Source organism: Cyanistes caeruleus, chromosome 2 (assembly GCF_971803275.1).
Source record: "Cyanistes caeruleus chromosome 2, bCyaCae1.hap1.1, whole genome shotgun sequence".
In the NCBI taxonomy this organism is placed as follows: Eukaryota; Metazoa; Chordata; class Aves; order Passeriformes; family Paridae; genus Cyanistes; species Cyanistes caeruleus.
This window is the reverse complement of record NC_141702.1, coordinates 96,342,112-96,366,806: the sequence shown is the minus strand read 5'-3', so window position 1 is coordinate 96,366,806 and position 24,695 is coordinate 96,342,112. Positions and strand designations below refer to the sequence as shown.

The window sequence follows — 24,695 nt, the reverse complement described above, 5'->3', positions numbered from 1 at the left end:
GCAGTATGTGTCTCTTCTCATTTGAAGTCCTAAGTACTTCCGTGGATTGCAGCCTTGTCAGCTTTTCTGTTTCTTCTTGAACTTTCCCAAATTTCAGACCAATGAAATGTGTTCAGAGGTGTTGCACTCAGTGCTCTTGTAAAGCTGTTTTCACTGGGAACACCCAATCCTTCGTGTTATCCAATATCAAGCAAGCAAATATTTACCTGCATGTGGAACTGAGTATTTTTATGTTTTTATAAATCATCAATCACAAGCACATATGTCTATATCATTACAAATTTGCCATTTCAGAGAACAAAATCAGGTTGGTTTGACCCTTTTTTTCTAGGTTATCTTGACTAATGCTAACTGTATTCTACAAGTTTTAATTTAATTCTATGACAGCATTTTTATTTCCTTTTTGATATTTTATGTGAAACTATTTGGCATATGCCTTGTGTTTCCCGTTCACAGACATTATGTTTTGACTTGTTTTTGCACTCAGGGGAGTTCCTTGGTGTTTCAGAATTGGCTAAAAATTATTTGGCAGGGACAGTTTGCCCTTCAGAACTTATTCACGTCTAGGACTTTTGGTCTTACAGTGTCTTAAGCACCTTCCACAGGAGACAGTGAGAGCAGAGTTGCATCCCTTGAGCTGGGATGCAAAACAAAAGTTGTTTCTTAGCTGAGCTCCATTAAGGTTTTCAGTCCTTAAATTCCAATTTAATTTTTTGACGTAGCAGTTTTGCTCATGTGAAAACTGTGTGAGAAACATAATTCAATATATATGGCCATGAACAAAAACAAAACAAAAAGGAAATTAAAGGAGATTGGTTTTTTTAAAGTAATCCAAAAGTGGTGAAGTAGGAGAAGTTTCTCCCAAAGATGTGATTTAACAGTACTCTTATGTATAAGTCACAGAACAGCTGGGGTTGGAAGGCACCTGTGGAGATAATCTGTCCAACCCCCAAGCCAAAGCAGGTTTACTAGAACAGGTCGTACAGGATCATGCCCAGGCAGGTTTTCAGTATCTCCAGAGAAGGAGACTCCACAGCCTCTCTGGGCAGCCTGTTTTGAAATCCTGTACAAGTAAATACATTTACTTGTTTTGTAGTCACTGCCTGCAGGAGATTTGTCTTCAAAGACAGTTTGGTAGAATATACATTAGAAGTTAAGTAAATGACCAGTCAGTTTGTTATGTTTTTAAAATCTATTGGTAAAGGATGAAAGACTTTTAAGATGTTGGTAATTCAGTAAAAGTACATGCAGCCAGTAAAAATACAAAGGTGAGACCCTAAGTTTCAGAATTTTGAGTTATGCAGGCTTCTCTTTTTCTTCATTGTGAGGAGGAATGGAAAACGTAGAACCCCAAAATTTTTTTACAGAATTTCAGAAAGAGAATGATGGATATAATCCTACAATATTTTTGTTGTCTTGCCTCTGTCATAGCTTTGTTATCTAGAATAGCAAACCAATCTGTACAAAAACTGAGCAGGGTTTTCAATCCAAAAAAGTGTCTTTTATACATTATTCACTTTGCTTGGCAGAAGCTATTCAAGAGATCAGAAGCCTTTGTGTTTAAAAAGGGAATGTAAAACCCTAACTTCTGTACTGAAGTTTAATAATGATCTCTTATGTATGTGAAAAATCAATATATATAGAATTATATATGCAATCATTCAGACAGCTGACTTATCACAGAACACTTAAATAAGATAGCTTGAAAGTATTTCTTATATATCTCTGTTCTAAAACTTGGGGTTTACATGTGTTTCTGGTCGTTAATGTCCTATCTGAATATATATGAAATAATATTATTTCTGTTATTATTTCAGACTACAAATGAAGTCGTTCTTGCTGTAGAATTCCATCCCACTGATGCAAATACCATAATAACATGTGGCAAATCCCATATATTTTTCTGGACCTGGAGCGGCAATTCATTATCAAGGAAGCAAGGGATATTTGGGGTAATAATATGTTGATACCAGGACAGTTTTAAATCAATGGAAATCACGTTTTCTGTACATTTGCTTCGTTGTTACCATGTACTGTCTGATCAGAGAGGTAATCATACAAAAAAAAGGTTAAATTCTGCTTATGTATATGCAGAGTGTAAGAGTGTGGATGTATTATTCTATTTATGTAACAAGTACAAGAAATTATCCCTTTCTCTTGCTTATTTTGTTTCAGAAATATGAGAAACCCAAGTTTGTTCAGTGTTTGGCTTTCTTGGGAAATGGTGATGTGCTCACTGGAGACTCAGGTGGGATAATACTTATATGGGGCAAAACTACTGTAGAAGCTACTCCAGGAAAAGGAGCTAAAGGTAGGATATGTTGGGAGTTAATCACAGATTTTACATAATCTGTAGAAAACAAATGTAAAGGATGGCATTAGGCAAGGAATAGAGAAACAGGCCTGACTCAGAGCATTCACTTCCTATCAGTAACAGGTGCTACAAAAATCCTGCAAGTCCTATGACTTTGCTGACTTGAGAGCAGTCTGGAATTTCTGTATAATTAACAGGTCTGCGTGTGAAATGAATGAAAATTACTTTATCTAAATGTTTTGCATTTTTAAAAAATGTGGATAATCAGCTTTCCTTTGATCTGGTGATTTGAAAAAGGCTGTGGGATCAGTTTGGGGATTCTTCAAGCTGCCTTTGTCTCTTAAGCCTTATATTGCATCATGCTTAGTCTCAGAGGGATACCATTAAGTGGTGGAGCTGATATTAATAGGACTTGTATGTGAAGTACAATTTACAACATTTAGTTGTAGCAGTTGCGTGAATAACAATTTCTGGTTTAGCAAACCCTCAAGTCTTGATATACTTTTAAAAAAAATAAATTTGAAATTTGAAATTGAACTAACTCTTTAGAGCAAAGCCTTTGTAAAAAAGAAAGGAAAATGATTTGTTACCCAACATATGCAGACCTGGCACAGTTGAGCCCTCATAAATTCAATGATAATTCATTTTACTTGGCAGCTATTTCAAACACTCTGGTTTAAATTGGTATGCCAGGAAAACATTCATGTAAAAAGTACATTTTTAACAGTAAGTCTGATTTTTTAGGTAAATCTTTTTCTCATCTTTCAAGTTAACTGCAATGGAAAAATAATTCAACATATTATGTGATGTTTAATTTTTAATTTCTTGTGCAAAATTAACCTTTTTTCAGTATAACCCTAAGAATTATCGAATAGAATATTTATTTACATTGGCTTAGTTGGCTTATCACATTAGATCGGTCACAGGACTTGATCTCACACTCTCTTTCACAGTGTGAGGGCACACTGATTTAAACTGATTTGAGCCATAGGCAGAGTCAAGCTCGTAGCTGGGTGATGTTTCACTTTTTCTGATTGCTATTTAAAAATATGCAGCACCAGAATCTTGTTTTGTTTGGGTTTTTTTAATTAGTTTCCAACATCAGTTCTTTTGATATGAAGACCCAATGACAATGCAAAAGCCTTCTTTTGCTACCCTTGTTGTTTAATATTCTCATCTCCTTCATTCTTCCAAGTATTTTCCTTTGGCTAGACTGCTGTCTCAATAGATGCCAAATGCTGGTTGTACTATTTTTATGTGTGGCAGCATCCAGCATTAGATATTAGGTTCATGCATCCTGGAAATTTCACTATAAATAATTGGCCTTTTATCCCCAAAAAACTATAGACAACAAGACTTTCAGTTTCTTTTAATAAAGTATCTTTATTTCTTTTCTAATAATGACTTGCTAAATATTTTTTTTATTCTAAAAGACAGTTTCTCTTGCATCTGGAAAAACTGTTTTCCTTTGGAAAGCAGAGAAAAGAAAGCATTTTACCAATTGTTGATTTTGCCTTCACATTTTGTAGGACAATCAGTTGCAAAAAAATTTTTCTTCAGAAAGACAGGCCCTTTGTTTTATCTTTTTATCCTGTAAGAAAACACTACCACCTTGTGTTTGCAATACTAAAAACCTGTCAGTCCAAATGTAATTATTATACACTTCCTTTATCCTTCTGCCTAAAGGCAAAGCTTCTCATAAACCCAAGGTGAAAAAATGACTAGTGATCTTTCTTATTTTCTTTTTTGTGCATATAGGAGTATATCAGATAAGCAGACAAATCAAAGCTCATGATGGCAGTGTGTTCACACTCTGTCAAATGAGGAATGGAATGCTGCTAACTGGAGGTGGGAAAGACCGAAAGATCATCCTGTGGGATCATGATTTGAATCCTGAAAGGGAAATTGAGGTAAGAAATCAAGAGAGGCAAGGAAATTGCCTTCAACAAGGTATTGGCTAGCAAGACAGGGCCTTCCCCAGTAGGGGAGGTTAGGCTGAAAGAATACCTTCTAGTTGCTGTTTTTTAATTGGATTACAATGTTTTATTACAAAAGTGTTTAAATTTTAGCCTATAAATGAGCCTATATGAGGCTTCAGTTCTCCTGTGTTTAAATTGAACAGAAAATTTAAGGGTTTTCTTTCTTCAAAACCTTTCCTTAGTTGTTTGGGTTTTTTAATTCATCCTGTTTGAGAGAATGTTTAAGGCTATTCTTTAGTACTGCCTGTGTTTTTATAAATTTGCCTCTCTGGAGAAAGACAATGTCACCAGCATTTCAGGGTTTTAGTAGAGGGTTTGACATAAGTGGTGGAATACAATTTGGAATTCTGTAATAATTAATGATTAATAAGCTATGATGAGGAACTTCTTTTAAATTTATCCTAAACTGAGTGTTCAGTGACTATGTCTGTTCTTTGTGATTTGCAGTATGGCAGTGGTAGGTCACTGGGGATGAACTGGAAAAGGTATTTTGGATTTTAAAAATTTGGGCTTGTTCCTTAACTTGAAATAATATGTTCTTCCTAAACAGTTCTTTAAACATTGGTTTATTCCACTTAACACTTATGTAAGTTCAGTCTAGAATTTTTTACTGCCTTGAATCTAGTACTGACATTTAGAAAACATGGCAGAGAAGGTAGCCACTATCATATACAATTCTTAGGCTCAAATAAAACACTCTATTCATACCAGTGTCTCCATTTTCCTTTTGTTAGTAATGTCATGTTAAAGCTAATTTTTATGTTACCAGATTGGTTTTTCTATCATATGTTATCATTTAATATTGGTATGCTTTCTCAAATAAAATAATTTAAAACCCAAACAATTGCGCACTGTAAAATAAAGCAGTATATTAGAATTCAAGCCTGCAATAAACAAAGTAATTAAAATTCAGAATCATTGCTAACGTAGGGCATATGAACATTTACTTTGGGCTAATCAGGAAACATTAAGAAAATCAGGAAGCATTTACTGTGTGCTACAAGATTTTTCTTGGTTTTCAAAGCGTGTTTTGGAAAGTAAATAGTAACAGTGTATTATTCCTTTCCTTGTAAGATGAGTTGTAAGGCTGTGGAGTGCATTTGTTTAGTGAATTTTACGCTTAAAAGCAGTGTAATTTAATTTGTAATTTTCTTTCTACTGAAGTTATTAAAATGAGTGATTGGCTTGGAATAAGATCTTGTATGCCTGTGCTGAACAAATAGATGAGAAAGGTTTCAGGTCAAGCCCTGATCAAGGCTATAATAATTGGATTGTTCCTTTTTATGGGGAGAACTCCAGTTCTGATTCTGTCTCTGTGCTCTATTTGTGGCCTCCAAAATGAGGCACCTATCAAGATGCCTGATGTGATTTGACAGACGTTTCTTTTTGCAGGTTCCTGACCAGTATGGAACAATCAGAGCAGTAGCAGAAGGAAAAGCTGATCAATTTTTAGTGGGTACTTCACGAAACTTTGTTTTGAGGGGAACGTTTAATGATGGTTTTGTAGTGGAGGTACAGGTGAGCATAACTTGTTTTTTTAAACTATAACCCAAAGATGTAAAGATTTTCTCTGCTGGTGTGTTATTTTGAGAATCTTAATTTTTTTAGTTGTTAAATTACATGTGGTTTCTTTCTAGGGACATACAGATGAGCTCTGGGGACTGGCATCTCATCCTTTCAAAGACTTATTTTTAACATGTGCCCAAGATAGGCAAGTTTGTATGTGGAACTCTGTGGACCACACACTGGAATGGACCAGGCTGCTAGATGTATGTCAACCCTTTAATTTAAATATAAAGCTAGAAAATGGGAAAAAGCATTCAATTTCTGGAACATTCTTGTCCCACCTGATTGCAAACAAAAATCCTAAAGTTAGGCTTTTAAAACAGCAATCTTGAAGCTTTGATAAATTTAACAAACATTTAACAAGGCTCATCAGGCATTGGTAAGATGTAATCTGGTTACCATTGCTTGATGTCATTTTGACAAGCCAACTTGAATAAATCTTAGTCCGTTGTTTGTGTTACAAGTGATTTTTTTTCCCTGTTCTTCAAACAATCTGAAGAGGTCATCATACAGTTGTGAAGATTTGGCTTTAGATGTCCTTTGCTTACTGTCATTCAATTAATAGTTTGGCTAGTTCTTTGCTAATGTCCAAGAAAAGTTATTTTTTTCACAGGAATGTAGGTCTTTTACTCACAAGGTGTTCTCACAGTGCATGTCACTGCTACCCTGTGAGAAGAGCTGTCTGAGGATTAGCGTGCTGCTAAGTGATTGGTTTTTCCTGTGTCAGCTCAGCTGAGACTTTTAGGATAGTTTTAGTATAAGGAGAGCTGTTTGGCCCTCAGGGCGTGGCTGGGGCAGTAACGTGTCTGTGCCTCTCCTGCAGGAACCCGGGCACTGTGCGGATTTCCATCCCAGCGGAGCTGTGGTCGCCATAGGAACACACTCGGGCAGGTAAACGCCTCCCAGCTGAGCTGTGATGACAGAAAGTGTAAAGGAGACACTTTAATACAGTGCACCTTATAATTGGAGTCATTTGCTTATTATTCTTTTTGCTTGAGGTTATGGAGCCTAAAAACCATGGCAGAAGAGGGTGGAGCATCTTATATTTGTTAGACAAAGAAAGGAGAATTGTCTGATTGCTGTTAGGCTGGTTTGACTTTTTAACAATTCTTTAAATGAAAGCCCAGATCTTGGGATTTGTTTTGTTTTTGTTTTTTTAAGCTTTTTTTTTCCTCAGGAGTTTCCATGAGCACTCATTATTGTCTTTTCCAAGTATCATATATTTCAATGTAACGTTCATGGTCCATTTCTTTTTAAGACGGGTACAGTAAAGATATTTGTCTTTCCCAAATCAAACACACTTGCAGCCTTTTAAACTGAGGTGGAGAGACAAGTGAGCAGATTGGTATTTTGATTTTTGTGTAAGACAGGGTTCAGCATGGCACAATGCTGCACAGAAGTGGTACTGAATTGTTCTTGGTCTTCCTGAAGCCATCGTGCCTTTGCAAGCTGTCAAAGCACAAACTGAATTATTTTTAACTTGAGCTTCTTACAATGGGGGAAAAAAGTTACTTTATTTCATAGTCAAACTCTGGCTTGGTATCATGTTCCAAGAGGGGAGCACCAGTATACCAACTAAGGTTAGGTTGTTCATAGCATTAGAAAGGTGAGAGGAACACATATTAAATCTAATAGCATTTTTGCTCTGCTTTTCAGTTATACCTCATGGTCGATAATTTGATTATAAAATAATGTCTGGTGCATTTAAGAAAATTGGGAAATTTTTTTGTCTGTTTAATTTGCTAGCTAGAAATTTTTTTATGCCTAACCTCATGCCTAAAAAACATTTGAAGTTTGGTTTTTAGAAACTGCTGAGCACGTGCAACACACGCAAAATTTCCTGGAAAAATGAAATGTTAAAATATTTTTAAGGAGTTTTCTCTAAGATGAAGATGCAGTCTACACTAAATTCATCAGGTGTTATATACAGCTGCAAAACCAAGTTTACCTTCTAGTAAAGCCTTGCTGAGCTCTTGTGTATTTGATTACCATGTTGAACCTTTCCATCTTACAATTTTAAACATTAAATTGAACTTATATTTCTATCTTCATTGAACAGAGCAGAAATGGGCATTAGGCATTGTACAGGCCTAAGAGTACTTGAAACAGGAAAAAGGGGAAGAAGGTCGGGCTATGTTTCTTCAGAATTTTTAGATGTTTTTGAACTTATATTAAAGTACAGTTGCAGCACATCGCATGGCCAAAGCATTCAATCTGTTGCTTGCTTTTGGCTGACTTTTTTTTTTCCCTCTCCTGGAGCATTTAGTGTTATGTTTTAACTTTGGCACATTCAGTTTAAATTCTTATTTTTAATTTACTTGAGGCAACAAGTTTGTATTTCACTCAAGAAGTTTATGATGATGGCCTTGGAGTTTTTTGTTTTTTTTTTTTTACCCTCAGTAAAAAGGGTTTTTAAACAGTTATATTTTCACCATTATATTTTAGTGTGTTCTGAAATTGTATGGTTCAATGAGGGGTTTGAGATATACAAATGAAACTGAGTTGAAATGAGACCTGGTAAGTGTATAAGTGGATGAGAAATAAATGGAGTTGAGTCAAGATAAACAAAACAGTTTTAAAATTACTGCCTACCCAGCAGCATCATGCAGTGCTTTCTGTGCCAGAAAATCTGGTCCAAGGTAGTTATTTCCCAAGGAATGAGGGCTGCATGATATATCTAGATTAACGTAGGAAAAAATAATCTCAAATCTTTTAATAAATTGATTCACAGCCTAAAAATCTTAAAGCAAATATTAAATGGGTCTAATCTGTTTAGAACTCTGCAAACCCAAACCTTGCGTGCGTCTGTTACCATTCTAGTGCTGCTGAGCTTTCAGCACAGAGGTAAGACGGGCAAGGAATAGAGTACTAAGGAAGTTGGGTTTGGTGGTTAAAGCTATGGCATCAAAAGAAAACTGACTTTTCTACCTTTTGTCCCATTGCTGTCTGTTGTTTTACAGCGGTGTGTCTTTTATCAGGCCAAGCATCATGCTTTTGGTGCGTGTTTCATGTATCACTTCCCATGATAAATATTTCAGTATAATTTCCCCATTTGGGCTGTTTGCAAAGCATCTACCGCAGGTTTTGTTACCACTTCCTTAAATACTTGCTGTGGACCTGATCACCAGTTCTTTGGGACTACTAATTCTATTTGTAGATTCTGCTGCTTGGTGAAAAGGCACAGCTGTAAAACTAAAAAAAGCTTTTTCAAGGTCCTTTTCAGATCCTTTTGTCATGCTTCCAGTGGTACTATTTGCAGGGAAGTAGAATATCTTGAGTACTAAGCATACCAGTATTCAGAGGGACTGTGGAAAAAAAACCAACAAGATTCTAAGAAAAGTGCTAGTGTTGATAAGAAAACCGAGGGCTGAAGGACAAGGTTAGGTAAGGGTTACCTTAGGGTAAGGTAGAGCCACAAGGAAATAAAACAGGCAATAGAGCTACACATTTCCTGCCTTCCACTGGATCTGTCTGTCTGGCACACAGGTTGTCCAGCAGTCCATGCCATGTGGAGTTGGGTTTTTTTTCTATGTGTATTTTGTTTAATTTCTTTCATGTGGTTCTCTAACCACAAGCTGGTTTTAAGCCTTTGGGACCAGGCTGCTTTCCAGATGCTTTGCTGTTGGACACTGGGTGAGCACAAGCTGGAATCTCATCCCCACCCATAGAAAGCAATGTGTGATGTTGTTCCTGGAATTCATTTTACAGCTTTGCTGTGGAATAAATGGACCCAGGTTTAACAATGTTCCACTGAGTTCACTGTGAGACAGAGGGTGCAATTCCCTTGCTCATTTCCACAGTGTTTGAACTTGCCATTTGCCATTTGGGATAGAAGTCTGCCTGGTGAGAGCACAAGTTAGGAGCAAAGAAATTTAATTCTGAGTACAGCTCCAATGTATTCAGCGATATTGACACCTTCTGTTTTCATGATCTGTTGGTATGAATACATATTTTTATTAAATTGTCATTGTCTCTTGTCTTGCTAATGTTCAGGGTATTTAGGAGTTGGGTGGACGTCAGACCTGTTGCAAAATGCTCAGGTTCCACTGATCTTGCACATCTTGCTGTCAGTGGCCATTTTGGTCTATGTGCAAGTTAGTTTTTGTAAGCATCTTACATGTGCCTCATAAACAGTAAACTGCAGGTTAAAAGTTACTGTTAAAGAATAAAACATGCAATTAATTACCTTTGTTATAAATCATCAAAGCAAGAAATATAAGATGCTAGTTTATGAAACGTCAGATTCTAATGAGTGGTTAGTTATTCCTTCTTACTTTAATAAAATTATTCATAGAAATGAAAAGAAGTGAAAAGAGAGAAAAGTACCAAACTAGAATATAATTTGTGCTTACAATGAGTATGGAAATGTTTTCCACTTACATCTACTGCTTCAATTTTTTTTTCTAACTTTGCTTTATAAAAATTGAAAGATCAGTTTTTATATCAAAACTTATCTTCAAAATAGGGAAGTAGAATGAAATTCAGCTGTAGCCTTAAGGCTTAATGATGATAAGATGCAGTCATATTATCTGGTCATGGTAGCATGTTTATTGTCCAGTAGACATTTTGGTGATTATTACAGTGTTCAGGGAAAGGGAAAAAATTGAATGGTATTTAGAATCTTTTATATATTGTTCACAGAAACTCATATTGCTTTGTGAACCAGAAAAGTGTTCCATTAAAAAGACATGTTCTCTATGCTGCCCTTGAGGGGCTAACATAAGATGATGCAGGCAGGCAGTGTTTATGGCTCTTTTACTTGGTTTTTTGTTTAGTAGAAGCGATACTTACTGGAATTCTCCTCTCTCTAGGTGGTTTGTTTTGGATGCAGAAACGAGGGATCTGGTTTCAATACACACTGATGGCAACGAACAGCTTTCAGTGATGCGCTACTCAGTAGGTAGGCAGACTTATACAGTCAGAATAATTCTGATAAACCAGATGGATGTTCTGTTAAATGGTGTTAAACTACTCCCTAGACATTAGAAAAGGCACAGCTTTGAAAAAATTGTTTCAAATGCTTAGTGTGTAACTGAGGATTTGCTTATGGATTTGTTTGTGTGTACTAAATCCTGGAATTTTGTAACTGCAATCATCATCACCTTTCTCAGCCTTTTCTTCATGTTGAACTCTGCTATTATAATAAATGCTAGCTTTGTTCCTCCCAAAAAAGTTCTCAAATAGTTGACAAGTTAACAGAAAAGTCTGTAAAAACCTTAATATTTCAGTGATACTTTAATATCCTTCCTAGTTATTTTACAAGTTCATTAATGTAAACCCATAAAACTAAGCTCATGTCTGTCTGGAACTGTTTGTGAAGTATTTGCTTTGGGATTACATGGAGCCCAAACCAGTGCTGAGTCTCCTCTTCAGACATGACATGAGAAATCATCAGAGGCTGACTCCTCTGTTAAAACAGGATGGAAGAACACCCTTGTAAATATTTTTCTTGTTTGCTTTTGGCTCACATGCCATGTCAGCGAGCAAAGCATGTGCCAAGCACAGCAATTTATTTTAAATCACTGATATTCATTGACACTTAGAGGTGATGATTGTTATTTGTGGCAGCTCTTGTCATTTTTTAAAAGGAGATAAGGTAGAATAGAAAAATGCTTATAATGTTTGAAAATTCAACATCTTTTTATGTTTAGTGTTGATTTATTTGCAGTCCACACCTCCAAAGTTAAGCTATCCGTAGACTAAATACTCTTCTGCATTTTTATGATGCATAAAACTCAAGTCTGCCTGCTGACAACAGCTTTCAGAAATCTGGTGCAGTCTGAGGGTTTATATCCTGTCCATTGAACAGTTACTCTAAAAAAGGGCAGAAGTGAAAGAACTTGTCCAAAAAACATACCCACAAAGTAAACAGATATAGCTGAAAAGCAACATAATGTAAACTATTATGAATCCTTCAGTACAATTCATAGGGAGTAGTTTAACTGAGACTATGGTCTTAGCAATAAATCTGAAATAATTAAAAATCACAAGACAAACATTCTCTTAATTTATATTAAATATTCTGTGTTGTAGATGGCACCTTACTTGCAGTTGGATCCCACGACAACTTTATTTACCTCTACGTAGTAACAGAAAATGGAAGAAAGTATAGCAGATATGGAAAATGCACTGTAAGTTTTGGAACATGTATAATCATTTGCATGATTGTTACATCTTGTACATACATTTTGATGTTACACATACATTTAGATGTTAAGCAGTGAAACTCTCTCCAGGTTGATGTTTTTCCCATTTGGATATGTGTTTTATAGGGTTTTTTCGGAATTTGATTGATTTTAAACTTCAGTCTCTGATGTCTACTCTACATCTCTTAGTGTGCAGTGATCACTTCTGCATCAGATATGACTAATTTATCAGACAATTGCCTTCTTTCTTTGAAATGGGAAATTAGCAGTAAGATGGAGAAATGGCTTGTTGAATATGCTGAAATTTGTTCAATGAAAATTTTTCATTTTTTTGAGGATATTCTCCTCCTTTTGGTAAAGTGCTTCTTGAACCAACATAAAATTAGGGTGGTGTAATTCCATTAGGACGTGTAGTCCTGGAGGCTGCAAACTTTTTGTTGTTTTCGGTTGTAATTGTTACTACAAAATTTGAACCTGAGGGATGAGGCCCAGGGTAAATAGATTTAAATGTAGCATGGGTAGTGCAGTTTATTATTATTGTTACATTAGATGAGGTTGTCCCAGTACTAAGACAGACTATTTTTTGTAAGTGTTTAGTTATTGAACATCCTGGCCTTAAGTTCAGCTATCTTTTAAGGTTAGTGAAAATATTTTCATTAAGAGCAAGTGAAACTTGATGAAATTTTCAAATTGTGTCATGGGAATATAGGTTCACCTTTGAAATGTGCCACACACTAGAGCACTGGGGTCATAGCAGCCTGTGTGCAGCTGTTGTGGGGCGCACAGGGCTGCCAGGGCAGGCAGCAGCACTGGTTTTGCCCCATCACTGCCTGAGCTCACACGGTGGGGAAGGGCCAGAGCCCACAGGGAGCTCAGACCAGGGCCCCAGTGGGGCTCCTGGGGACTGCAGTGGATGTCTGCACCTCAGTACAGCATCTCACCTCAACATTTTTTAAACCATAGAATATAAAATCACTCAGAGGTGGCTAATCCCAACATGCATAATATTTGGTTTGCTATGTATTTCAAGGTTTCTGTGAGCTCTTTGAGGATGTATGAGATCATTTATTTCCATGTATTATGTATGTGGAGAGAGCATATTGCAATTTAAACCAACATCTGGATGTCCCTCTATCCTGCTGTCTTGGCAGGAAAAGCGTTTGTAAAAATTGGTGTGGGAGAATTGAGCATTGCTATACCCAGGCAGAAGTGTCAAGGCTTCAGAGCAGGTTTCTGTTACCCTTTAACTTCCAGTGTGAGTGACTGCATGTAGAATACAAAATCAGCAGCATGGTTTCTGTCGGGGCTGAGCTCCCTGACCCTCCCAGCCGGCAGAAGGCAGCGATGTGGAGCTGCCCAGTGCTCACTGCGAGGCTGCAGATCCAATTTCACATGCCCTGCGCCTCCCCTGTGCTCCCTGCCAGCACCCTGGCGGGTTCAAACCAGCTTGATGCTAAGCAGGGAGACACCCAGGCATGCTCGGGACCCGGAGCACTCTCCTGGCACTGCATCCTTCTGGCATTCTGTCATTCAGTAGCCTCACGGGTGACCTCCAAGTAGTATGACTCAGTCCTCCTGGTAGTCAACTTGTGGTTGTTTCTTCCAGCTTGAATACATTATTTGAATTCTTTCAGAAGGATTTTATCTACTGAACTAGCGTTAGCTGGTGCATAAGAGCTGTATGCCTGCTGTTAGGTTTAAATCCCCTCTCAGTCACAGCCAGGCATTCTGTTGCTGCAAGAGAGGCAAGGCTGTGACCTGTGGGCCTGTTTCCACAGAGAGGGATGGTGTTAGCTGTGATCAGAACGTCAGATGAGCATTTTGACTAGTGCAGCTGTTTTTTGAGGGCTCCAGCTATGCAGTCAGCAGTGTGAAGGTGTGGGCTGGGGCTGAACTTCAGCATGTCAGCATCCCTGTTTGCCTTACATGAGGGACACCTTAGCAAAAGAGAAGTAAGTGCTGGGCATTTACTCACTGGGCATTTACTCACAGGGCTGTGGGGTGAAAGCCACACAGACTGCCACTCCGAAGTATTTGGTGTACTGGACTTAACCTGAAGTGATTTAGTGTGCCTGTCCTAGAGGCTGTGGGCATTTTGAACCTTGCACCACTGAAGTCTGAAACAGATAAACACTGCCAATGGAGGAAGAGTTTCCATTTAGTCAGATAGTTTTCTTAGCTGGTGAAAACATGAATCATTCATTATATATAAAGGTACAGAAAATAAGAGAGTAAAATGTTGCCTTATTGGTGGGCAGCTACCAAAGAAAGATTTTAATAGAAAATGGATCCTCCTATTGCAAATATGATAACAATGTTGTGCTCCATTTCATCATTTAGTGATCACTTGCCTGAAGGGATTTTGCAGCCTGGAGCCCCCTGACCAATTGCTTTGTTCCCTCTCCCCACCACCCCCAGGAATTTTAACAGCTGCCAAATGTCTGGCAGGATTTAGTAAATGACTGACCAGTTTTTTTTCTGCATTGGAATTCAATTGCAAATTGGAAGAGTAGGAAAATAAGGGGAGGTAGGAAAAAAAACCTAGCCAATTGTGCAGGTTTGTTTTTTTTTTTAATACCAGGTTTGCATGTCAGTATCATATGTGTCACCCATGACTGCAAAGCAGTTATGTCAATACACAGTTCCTCTGCTTGAGGCAGAGGTTGCTGCATAAGAAATCATAAAGGCCAGCTTTTCTCCTAAATGTTTTTGCAGTGTCTCACAGAGGACCTGGGTATAGGGAGATGGGACATGGGTATATTTCTACATGTAGTTCTGGAAGGAATCAGCATCTCTTAGAGCTCTCTGTGGAAGAAACTGGCATGGTGGGTGGCACAGCAGCCAGTGCAGAGCTTCTGCATCGCCCTGGCGTGGCTGCTGAAGGCTGTGCCAAGAGACCCTGTGGGGGACTTAGGGACACCCTGTTCATCATGGCCACTGAGAGAGAGACATGGATTAACATCTGCCAGTCAAGAATGTGGCAGTTTGTTACCTGGCAGAATGACTATGAAAGGGAGAAAATAGATGGTCTTACAAGGGGAAAAGGAACAATAAGATAAAATGGAAGGGTGGAAGAGGAAGAGTGACATGAATGTCACTTTTATTAATTTGCTACCTTATATAAATTTGTGGCTTCTCTGGAGCTTTCTGTAGCTTTATTATTACTCTTACTTCCCTCAAAAGAAGTTTGTGCACAGAAAAAATACTCTGTCCAGCTGCATTTGTCTTCTTCCTCAAAACCAAAGCCAGGTGTTTAACCCTCAGTGTGCTCTTGATGGTGATAACTAAACAACTAGACCAAAGGGTTTTGATTCTTAATAGAGATGACCCAGCACCTGTAGGGCAGACACCTTTCAAAGCTGGTGCAAACATGGTGCAGTGCAAAAAGCACAGCAGAGACTTTCAACAAGCTTAGAAGCATATTCTTGTATTACCAGTCAATGATCTTGTACTTCTGCTTGGCAGTTGTTAACCAAGATATCCTAAGTTGTTAGGATGAGCAAGGGTTATTTGCATGAGTGTGTTTTTAATGGAAGTTATTTTAAATTGATAGAGAAATAAAAAATTTTTATCTGTCAGTTTTTTGTTAGGATCTAAAACTAATCCTGTGCAAGTTACTCACTTTTCACAATTAGTAGCAATGTGTGTGTTCTTAAATCCAGTATAAATTTGGGTTCATCCATATTTTGGCATCATGCCTTCTAGGAGTAAATAATTCTGGGGTCCAAGTAGGCCTGGCTTTTCAAGGGAGGGTGGGAGAGGCATGATGCCCAGCCTGTGTTTGTTTAGCTGTTAGCAAGTGCGGCACTGAGAGTAAGGAGCCTTTAAAGGAGCACAAGTGAATTGCTGCAGACCTGGGGCAGGTGGGAAGGTGATTTTTTTTTGCTGTTAGCTCTCCCATCTGTGGGTCAACTTCTGCTTCACTTTTAATTAAAATCAAGTGTTTCATGCTGGTGTTACTGCATTCTTCTTCAGGGACATTCCAGCTATATTACACACCTTGACTGGTCCCCGGACAACAAGTATATAATGTCAAACTCAGGAGACTATGAAATACTATACTGTAAGTATGAAATTAAATACACTGGAAACAGAAATATGTATTAGCTATCAGAGTATTTAGAAAAGTGTGCTTGACTGTACAAAATGCTTACTGACAAAGGGACTGATTTGAACTTGTGTAACCTGATATCTTGATGTTATTCAGAGCTCTGTATTACCTAATGGCAATGCCAAATATAGCTTACTTCTTTACAAGGTCATAAATCAGTTTAACAGCATAGAATTTACAGAACAAGTGGCTCTACAGCTTGATGTTGGCCAAAAGTTCTGTAGATTGAAAATAATATATATAGTTGTCTAATTAGTGTCAACAATACCAGTTATTTTGGGGGAATAAAATCAGGGGGCCTGTGCCACAGTTCTCTCCTGGGGTTTCTTGTTTGAAACTTTATCTTGGCTGGTGTGGTAAAAACGAAGAAAAGCAGTAAATGTTACTTTAATGAGTTAGTCGTAATAATGTTTTTGTGTTTGTCTTTTTTTAATATGTGAAAACACAAATATAACACATAGTGGTTATGCCAGAAGCTCAACATCAGTAGTGCATATCAGTCAGTTTAATTTTTTTTTTATTTGTGTCTTCCTGTGGCTTTAACTGGATCCAAGAGGATTGTAATTTTTATTCTTTACAGGAAAAAATAGCAAACAGTTTAAATGTCTATCACCTTAACATATTTTTTCTGCCTGTCACAACTTAATTTTCAAATCTAGATAGTGCAGTCTTTCAAAAGGAAGTATTGGTGCTTATAATTTCATATAAAGGGAAAATAGGAACGACCCATTATTAGTGGCCTGTGTGTTGCAATACAATCTTTCCTTTTCTAGTTAAAAGTTGTAAAGCAGTCTAAGGCTTCTCTGGCAGTAGATGCTCACTGTTTTAAAAGCACAGCTTTTTGAATGATTTAGTGAATTTTAATTCATCATTGGAGCTGGTAGGAAGAAGAAATTATTATATTACAGACTCCATTAAAGCATTTTGTAGAGTTAGTAGCAGAGTACTCAAGTTGCAGGGAAGTGTTTTTGAGGTTATGCCATCAGAAGAGGGAAATAAGAAGTAAATATGACTGATAAAAACCAGGTTAAAACTTTAAGTATCTGGAATTTCATGCAGGTGCTGGACTGTCTTTGCCTCTACAATTTAATTCCAGATTGGATTTAAGATGCATTTATTTACTTCATTATCATCTCTTCAAAGAGCACCTATGGAAATATAATTTTGCATTGCATAACTCATCATTCACTTTTTTTTACAGGGGACATTCCAAGTGGCTGTAAGCTAATCAGGAATCGTTCTGACTGTAAGGATATAGATTGGACAACATACACTTGTGTGCTAGGCTTCCAGGTGTTTGGTAAGTGCTGTTTAACTTGCTTTTAAGCTACTAACACTGTGCTTTTGTGTTTTTGTTTGCTTCAATTTGTCGTTAAAAGTACACTGTTTATGGTTGTCAAGGGATGGTGCTGATATCACAGACCATAGTGGCTGAGCTCTGTGTTAAAGTGCACTTTGTTAAAGTGTTCTATAGACAATGTACAATTGATTTCTATTTAGTTATTGAAGTTTGTGGGTTGACTCTTCCACTGTCATTTTAGGCTACCAGTTATGGAGGCACTGAAGCAAAAGGCTTATATTTTAAAGTGCTCATATGGCACATACGCATTTGCCTTTGTTTACCTTGTTTTGGGACAGGAACAAGAGTGTTACAAGTGTAGGTTATAGTTCATAAATTAAAATGATAGCACTTTGATACTGGTAGTCAAATATAAGTAATATACTCTGTTTGTAAAGAATAAAAAAAACTTTAAAGAGTAAGCAGATTTTTAACTAGTAGGGTTTTTTTACAATATACAAAAACAGTTTAAAAAAGCTGACAGATCTGCTTTTAATAATACCATTTTACACTGTGACAAAACAGTTCAAATTGGTTTTGCTGTAGGCAGCTCTGTTGACCATTAATGAGAAGCCCCTTTGTGAGGGTTATAAAAGTAAGTTTCAGCCTCACAGTGAAGTTGTGTGAGCAGGGTGCTGAACATCTCTCCTCCACCACTGAGATCAGGCACCTGCTTCTGTTCTTCATGTTGGTAGAAATACCAAAAGCAAGTAAATCAGCTAATTCCTTAGAGGTGAGGATTACATCTACAAATCTCTTCACAGCTACTAGGAGGTCAACTTTGAATACCAGTTTACATGCAGGATAGAAGAAAATCAGTGAAGTGTGAGTCCTTTCTCTAGCTTCTGACACTTCCCATGCATATTTAAGGGCTGTCATGTGCTTGACGAGCAAGTAGCCTCAAAGGATTGGTGTGAGGGCTTCCACTGACACAATAGTGTGGCACATTGGTTGGGTGGAGGGCATTTGGTGCTTAATAACCAGGCATCATTTCCTTTTTGGATACCAAAGATCTGAGACAGAATAGGATAAATTAAGGGATCAGAGAAGGAAGTTTATAAGAATAAATATTTTTGATTTTTTTTGGAGCTTGATAGGTAGTAGAAATAAACATGAGTATGCTCTTTCTTGAGCTGAATACTGTTGCTTATTGCTAATTCAATGAAAATACTTGCTTCTATTAGCCTGAGAACTGTGAAGCAGGCTATGTGTTTGTAGGTGTTTTTATTCAATCTGTCTGGGTGAAGTAGAAGCATCTCCCATGAACTCCCAGATGCTCTGTTCATGTAAGCCTAGGCTAACAAGGAATTGGACCACAGCAGTCATTTCCTCACTGACTTAGCTACTGTGACTGAAATAATAGTATGGTAGAAAAGCCTTTTTTAAAATGGAGTATCAGAAGATTCAGGAGATGCCACAGAAAGTGAAAAGCAAAACTGATGCTAATATGATGTCTTTTCCCAGGAGCAAATAAAAAACTTTGTAAGGACTGTGTATTCCTTCTGGAATAGGCTCGGAGCTGAAACATTTTATAGTTTTTTGCAGAGTACTTGAATCTACCAGAAACGTGGAGGTAGCAGACTTACTGCTGAACTTTTTCCACTACATTTAGTGTTAGAGTAGACAGAATAGGGACAGCAGCTCCCTGAATCCCAGGGCTTTCCCAGAAGTGTCCTTTACTCCTGACCTAAGGAGGTGAGATGTGGGAGTGCAGAAAGAGTTTGGTTTCACATCTAGATCACTGGCTTTGTCTTTTTAACAGCTGTTAGATAGAAGCTGTTACTGGTGGCTGGGGCCAGGCTGGGCATGAGCAGCTCCCATAACCATTTTACTTATTGCTTTTGGAAGTGAATAAGTCTCCTGATCTTGTCTGCATTTTCTTTTGGAAAATTCTTTTATACAAACTTCAACCACTCTGAATTCAGTTTAATTAGTTTCAACTGCTCTTAAAATCTTCAGTGTGCCAGAGGACCCGGGAATGAAATAGGTAAAGCAGATAATGTGATGGTATTCCAGGGCAGAATAGAATATATTTAAATTTCCTAGCCAAGATTCATCATGCCCTAATTTTATACTGTCTGCTAGTCTGACACCCTTTGCAGAATCTTAAAATTATGGTTTGACCTCAAACAAAGGCAAGTATTTTCCCATTGAATCAGACAGTGCAGCTAAGCCAGCCCATCAGATATTTGCTAACCTGGCTTTGACCCAAGGGTCAGCTGGCTCAGGGATCCAAGAAAGCCAGGGGCTGCTCACTGATCTTCAGGAGACAGGGTTAAGTTTGTGGGATTTGGGCTTTTGGGGGTATATATTTTACAATTCAGCTCTGTGGGTAGTGTGCCATAGGATCAGGCATCACACTGTTGTCAGCAGAAGGAAAAGGATGGAAATGTGTGGTTTGGATGAGAATAGCATCGTTCCTTTTGGCAGCTGCTCTTACTATTGGCTCAGCAGTATCATCACTCTGCACCCTGAACACTTGCAAACTCTTGGGTTTGCTGCACATTTCCCACAGTTTTGTCTGAACAGATTCTTTTGAGAGGCTTACTGCTGTCTAGCAGAATTTATTAAAACTGATGTGCTGCTGTCATGCCTTATAATAAAGTCCTATTATTTTGGAGGGTTTGTTATTTTCACAGTTATTATGAATTTTTGCAGTTATCTTAAGAATTCAAGACTCAGTCATATTAATGTCTTGCATTTTTCATGTTTGCCTGATGCTCTGAAATCAAATCCTGCTGTTTTATGATAAATTGTTGCCTTACCTTTGGAGCTGCTAAAGGACTTTGCGAACATAAAAGATGCTTCATAGAAGCTTCAGTCTTGACTATTAGTCCTTTTAATCTTAAATTAAAAAGAAGAGGAAATTAAAAAGAAGAGGAAATGGCATAGTTCTTTGTCAAAGGCTGCCTAAGGTGGTAGCTGAAACTTCAGGCATTTATTACACCCTCATGATGACAGTATTTCATATATAGAATGAATGAGGAAAGGTAAAATTCATTCATGTTGAACTACTTGAAAATTCTTAAATAGTATGTATTTTTCACTTTGATTTCATTGATGTGAGAACACTAAAATATTTCTGAATACTTTCCTTAGCACTTCATGTCTTTATTTAGTAAATTACCTACAATGTAACTTATTGGCATTGTAACAAGTTTAACAAGCTGCCTTTGTTATTCTTCAAAGAAAATAAAGTTCTTACTCCACCCACTGAAGAATGGGGAAAAACAGATTTAAAGTTAAACACTCTTTGTCATTTTGCTTAAAAACAAGAAGGCAAGGCAATTCTGAGTTGGATTTTTGTGCTGTATAAAACAGTAGACAGCACATGTTTTTTATTTTACTGAAGTCAGAAACTGTAAGGGAGGAAGAAGATATTTTCAAATCTGATAATCAACAGTCCTCTTGGTCAATTGGACACACAGTTTTTAAAGGTGGGGGTGAAATTTGAGAGGGGAAGTTTCCTCCTAACTCCTAGACCTAATCAGAAACCTAACTCTGATCTAAAGAACAAGGTACCTTTGCCATATACTACTATATTATAATCCCTTTGTTACCTTTCGTTCAGCTTTCCTTGCAGATCTGAATTGTCTGTTTTATTATAGGAATCTCTAATGTCTTTATGTTTTGTTAAAAGTATTTTGTTTTGAGTCTCCCTCATCCCAAATTTGATAGGGTTTTTCATCTAGGAAATGTTGTTATTCTTCTGTCTTAGACATATCTGTGTCACTCTTTTGACTTAAAACCATACTGAATTGTACTTCAGCACTTGACAGCACTTACATCTATGAAACTTGCACAGGCTGGGTTTCTGTGCAGGGTATCATCAATCAGTTGTCTTCTCATACTAAGATCTAAAATACAAGAAGTCAAATATACCAGAGAAGAAACCAGTAGGACCACAGTGTATGGTACCTGGGTTTGCCCTGTGCTTCAGCATCGCTGTTGCTTTTAAAATATCTGTTCATGAATGACAGTATTAAGCGTTACAAGTTTTAGCAGCAAACTTAATCTAAAGCTAAAGTTTAAACAAGACTGAGGTTTTGAACAGGAAAAGAATGTTAAGCCTGAGCTGAAACTGAGGATTTGGGAGAACATGGTAGGGGGAGCAGCATTAGGCTAGCAAAATATTAATGACATTTAATGCAATGCACATTTCTTTTTCCGGCTGAGTTTCTGTCTTACGTTTTGTTCATCTTGCCTTTTCCCACAGCTTTATAGATCTTATTTTTGTTCATAAATTGCTTGTTCATTTGTTTCCAAAACTACCATTGCTGATTATCTTCCACATTCTTTCCTAGGAGTTTGGCCTGAAGGATCAGATGGGACAGACATAAATGCCCTTGTCAGATCCCATAACCGAAAGGTGATAGCAGTGGCTGATGATTTTTGTAAGGTCCATCTCTTTCAGTATCCCTGTTCCAAGCCAAAGGTAAGGCTAGACCGGTCTAGTCCATGTGCTTGTTTACATTGCCTGAAAGCTTTCCTTGCTTCCAGCATAGCTGTTTTGGAACCTGGCAGGCAAATACTTCTTTTATATCCAAGAATGCACATTAATTTCACAAATAAAACAGAAAGTTTTAAAACAATATAAATATAAAATAATATAAAAGAAAAGTGTCAATAATTACCCTTAAATTCTGGAGATGAGGCTTGATGCTTTGTGTTTGCTGGCATTAGTGTTAGGTCCATTACTTTTTCTATAAAATCTAAATCTGTTCAAGTTGCAAAGAAGAAAGGAAATATTGCAGTGAAAAATCTAATATAAATATAATTCTTTACTCTTGTGAACTAAGAGCTCTCATGAAGGGCTAAGCAAAAATGTTAGTAGTTTTAAATTTCGGTATCATGTACTCTTCTAGTCAACATGTGATTTATCTTTCTGCTTGTTTTCAATAGGCCCCAAGTCACAAATACAGTGCTCACAGTAGTCATGTGACAAACGTCAGCTTCACTCATAGCGACGGTCACTTGATTTCAACTGGAGGGAAAGACATGAGCATTATTCAGTGGAAACTTGTGGAGAAAGTCACTCTGCCACCAAATGACATTGTCCTGGATATCGGTGCCACCAAAGTGCCCATCCCTGCCAGTGAAAACGCTGTGCAGTCTCCTGCACATCTCCCACAGCCTTTTAACGAAATGAACCAAAATGAAAGTGTAACTGGCAGCTCTCCAGCTTCCTTGGAGAGCAACTTGGAGCAGTCTGCGGAGGCCAGCGAGGAGCACAGTGAGGAGCAGAGCGAGGGAAGCAGCCTGGATCCTGCCGAGCCGAGCTACGAGGAGCCCTCCAACGAGCTGAGCGAGGAGCACAGCGAGTCCACGGTCACGGAAGAGCAGCAGGATAACTCACCGGTGTCTTAATGCTCCCAGCTCAGGCGGGTGTTATTTTCCCTTGGTGTGCGTGCTTTCATTACAAGGGTGAGGGTTCAAATAGGAAAGAGTAGCTGAGATTCATGACCACTCCAGATTTTGAGTTTCAGTGAGATTTTTAGTCTGAGCTTCAGTTCAATGTGTGGAACCATCCCAAGGGCCTGGCTTGATGGTCTGTAGCAAGATCTGGTCGCAGTTAGTAGTGGACATTACCATAGATCCATTTCAGTTCTGAAATTGCTGTCAGGAAGTGGCATGAAATACATACTGGAAAAAAGGTTAGCTTTGAGAATTAGGTGAAGTAGACCACCTTAACTATGTGAAAGTGCTTTCTAGAAGAACTGAGCTGATGGGAAGCACTGAGCTGTTCCAGCTGGGAGGCACTGTGCTGCTTTTTCCAGGTGCAAAGACAAGCAGAATGAAAAAAACAACCAAAAAGCTCTTTGTAGGGCTGTTTTCCTTTGTTTTTTCTTGAGAAAAATAGAGGAAAAATAATGTAACAATGCCACATGTATGGCGATGCCTTCTTGATCTAACACATATGCAATTTTCTAACACTACTAATTCCTCATGGAGTCTGGATGTGTTCAGAGTTGGTCTGCCCTGGGTGCTGCTAGTTCTAAGGCAAATCCTGTCAAGGAACGGCGTTGGCTGTTCCATTTTCACAGACTCTTAACTAGCAGAATAACCAAATACTGGTGTGTTTCACTTTTCATGACCTGAAAGTTAACTTAAACTATAGGACATAATTCTCGTCTCTTCAACGAGTTGCTTGCCTAGAGAGTTGGAAACTTGAGAGAATCTTTTATAGTGACTTAGATGTGAACAGCAGAGGAAGCATGACAAGAACACAGAAGTCAGATGGGCTCCAGAGTTAAACTTTAAGCCTTCAAGCAGAACTTGCTCCATCCCTAGTATGAAAAATATAAATACAGTTAACTTAAATTATTAAATTGGTGCTTAGAATTAGTAAGTTGATATTTTTTTCTTCTGAATTTTTAGAGGTAATTCCTAAAAATCATTAAACTGCAATCTCTACTTTCTGTTTTTTCCCCTGGCTCCTTTAGCAGTTGTGATATAAGCATACAGTAATTTAGATGATGATGATGTGACTTTCTTTTTTTTTTTGTTTTCCCTAGACTTGCTGATCTAGTGTTTTTGTGATTTTATTTCCACTCCACCCCTCCCTGGGTTGCTCTAAGCCATGCAGCTCTCATGTGGCTATACCTGGCCAGTTACGGGATATCTTGGCATTTGTTATGCATTTGGAAAGTACTTTTTTTACAAAGTTTGTCAGATAGCTACATTTTTTTTCTTAAGTGCATACATTTCCTACTTTAAAAAAGATATAGATTTACTGGCAGATATCCATTTCCTATGTACTTGTTTATATTTTGATTACATAGAATTTTCTTTTTTAACCTGCTGCATTGTGCTGGTATTTTAGTTCTTAGTTAGAATATCATGTTTAGAAACTTTGGATGAGTTCATAAGTCTTAATTGTGCAAACGTTTACGTGATTGTGCCATTCCAAAGTGCATCAAAACTGTCATTCCCTTACTAGTATCTTCTCAGGAGAAATGCTACAGATCAGGTATTTAGTCATCATTTGGAAAGATAAAAACAAATGGACTCCCAAAGGACATTTAGAACATTTATATATAAAATATATAAATATATATATACACACATATATATATATAGAAAAAATATCCTCTTGTTTACAACAGTTCCAGAGAACCTCAAAGTAGTTCCCTTCAGATGGAGGGAGATATGGATTCCAAGCAACCCATCTGTTTAAACTGTGCTCTGTACATACAGTTTTACTGGAGAGCTCTAGTATGCCTGACTTGCAAATTTGCCA

General features: G+C 37.6%; 1 protein-coding gene across 7 annotated transcripts in view; it reads left to right on the top strand.

Annotated features, from left to right (window-relative positions):
- The window catches only part of EML4 (EMAP like 4), a 145,810-nt gene extending 121,824 nt beyond the window's left edge, over positions 1 to 23,986 (top strand). For all 7 annotated transcript variants that reach the window (XM_086878464.1, XM_086878461.1, XM_023922773.2 and 4 more), the window contains 12 exons: positions 1,818 to 1,952; positions 2,176 to 2,311; positions 4,073 to 4,224; positions 5,686 to 5,811; positions 5,931 to 6,062; positions 6,683 to 6,750; positions 10,671 to 10,759; positions 11,893 to 11,990; positions 15,981 to 16,068; positions 17,318 to 17,416; positions 21,760 to 21,890; positions 22,358 to 23,986. In XM_086878464.1, coding sequence (XP_086734590.1) covers positions 1,818 to 1,952; positions 2,176 to 2,311; positions 4,073 to 4,224; positions 5,686 to 5,811; positions 5,931 to 6,062; positions 6,683 to 6,750; positions 10,671 to 10,759; positions 11,893 to 11,990; positions 15,981 to 16,068; positions 17,318 to 17,416; positions 21,760 to 21,890; positions 22,358 to 22,822 — 1,719 coding nt within the window. In that variant the 3' untranslated portion in view covers positions 22,823 to 23,986. The remainder of the gene's footprint in view (positions 1 to 1,817; positions 1,953 to 2,175; positions 2,312 to 4,072; positions 4,225 to 5,685; positions 5,812 to 5,930; positions 6,063 to 6,682; positions 6,751 to 10,670; positions 10,760 to 11,892; positions 11,991 to 15,980; positions 16,069 to 17,317; positions 17,417 to 21,759; positions 21,891 to 22,357) is intronic.
- Positions 23,987 to 24,695: the final 709 nt, after the last annotated feature.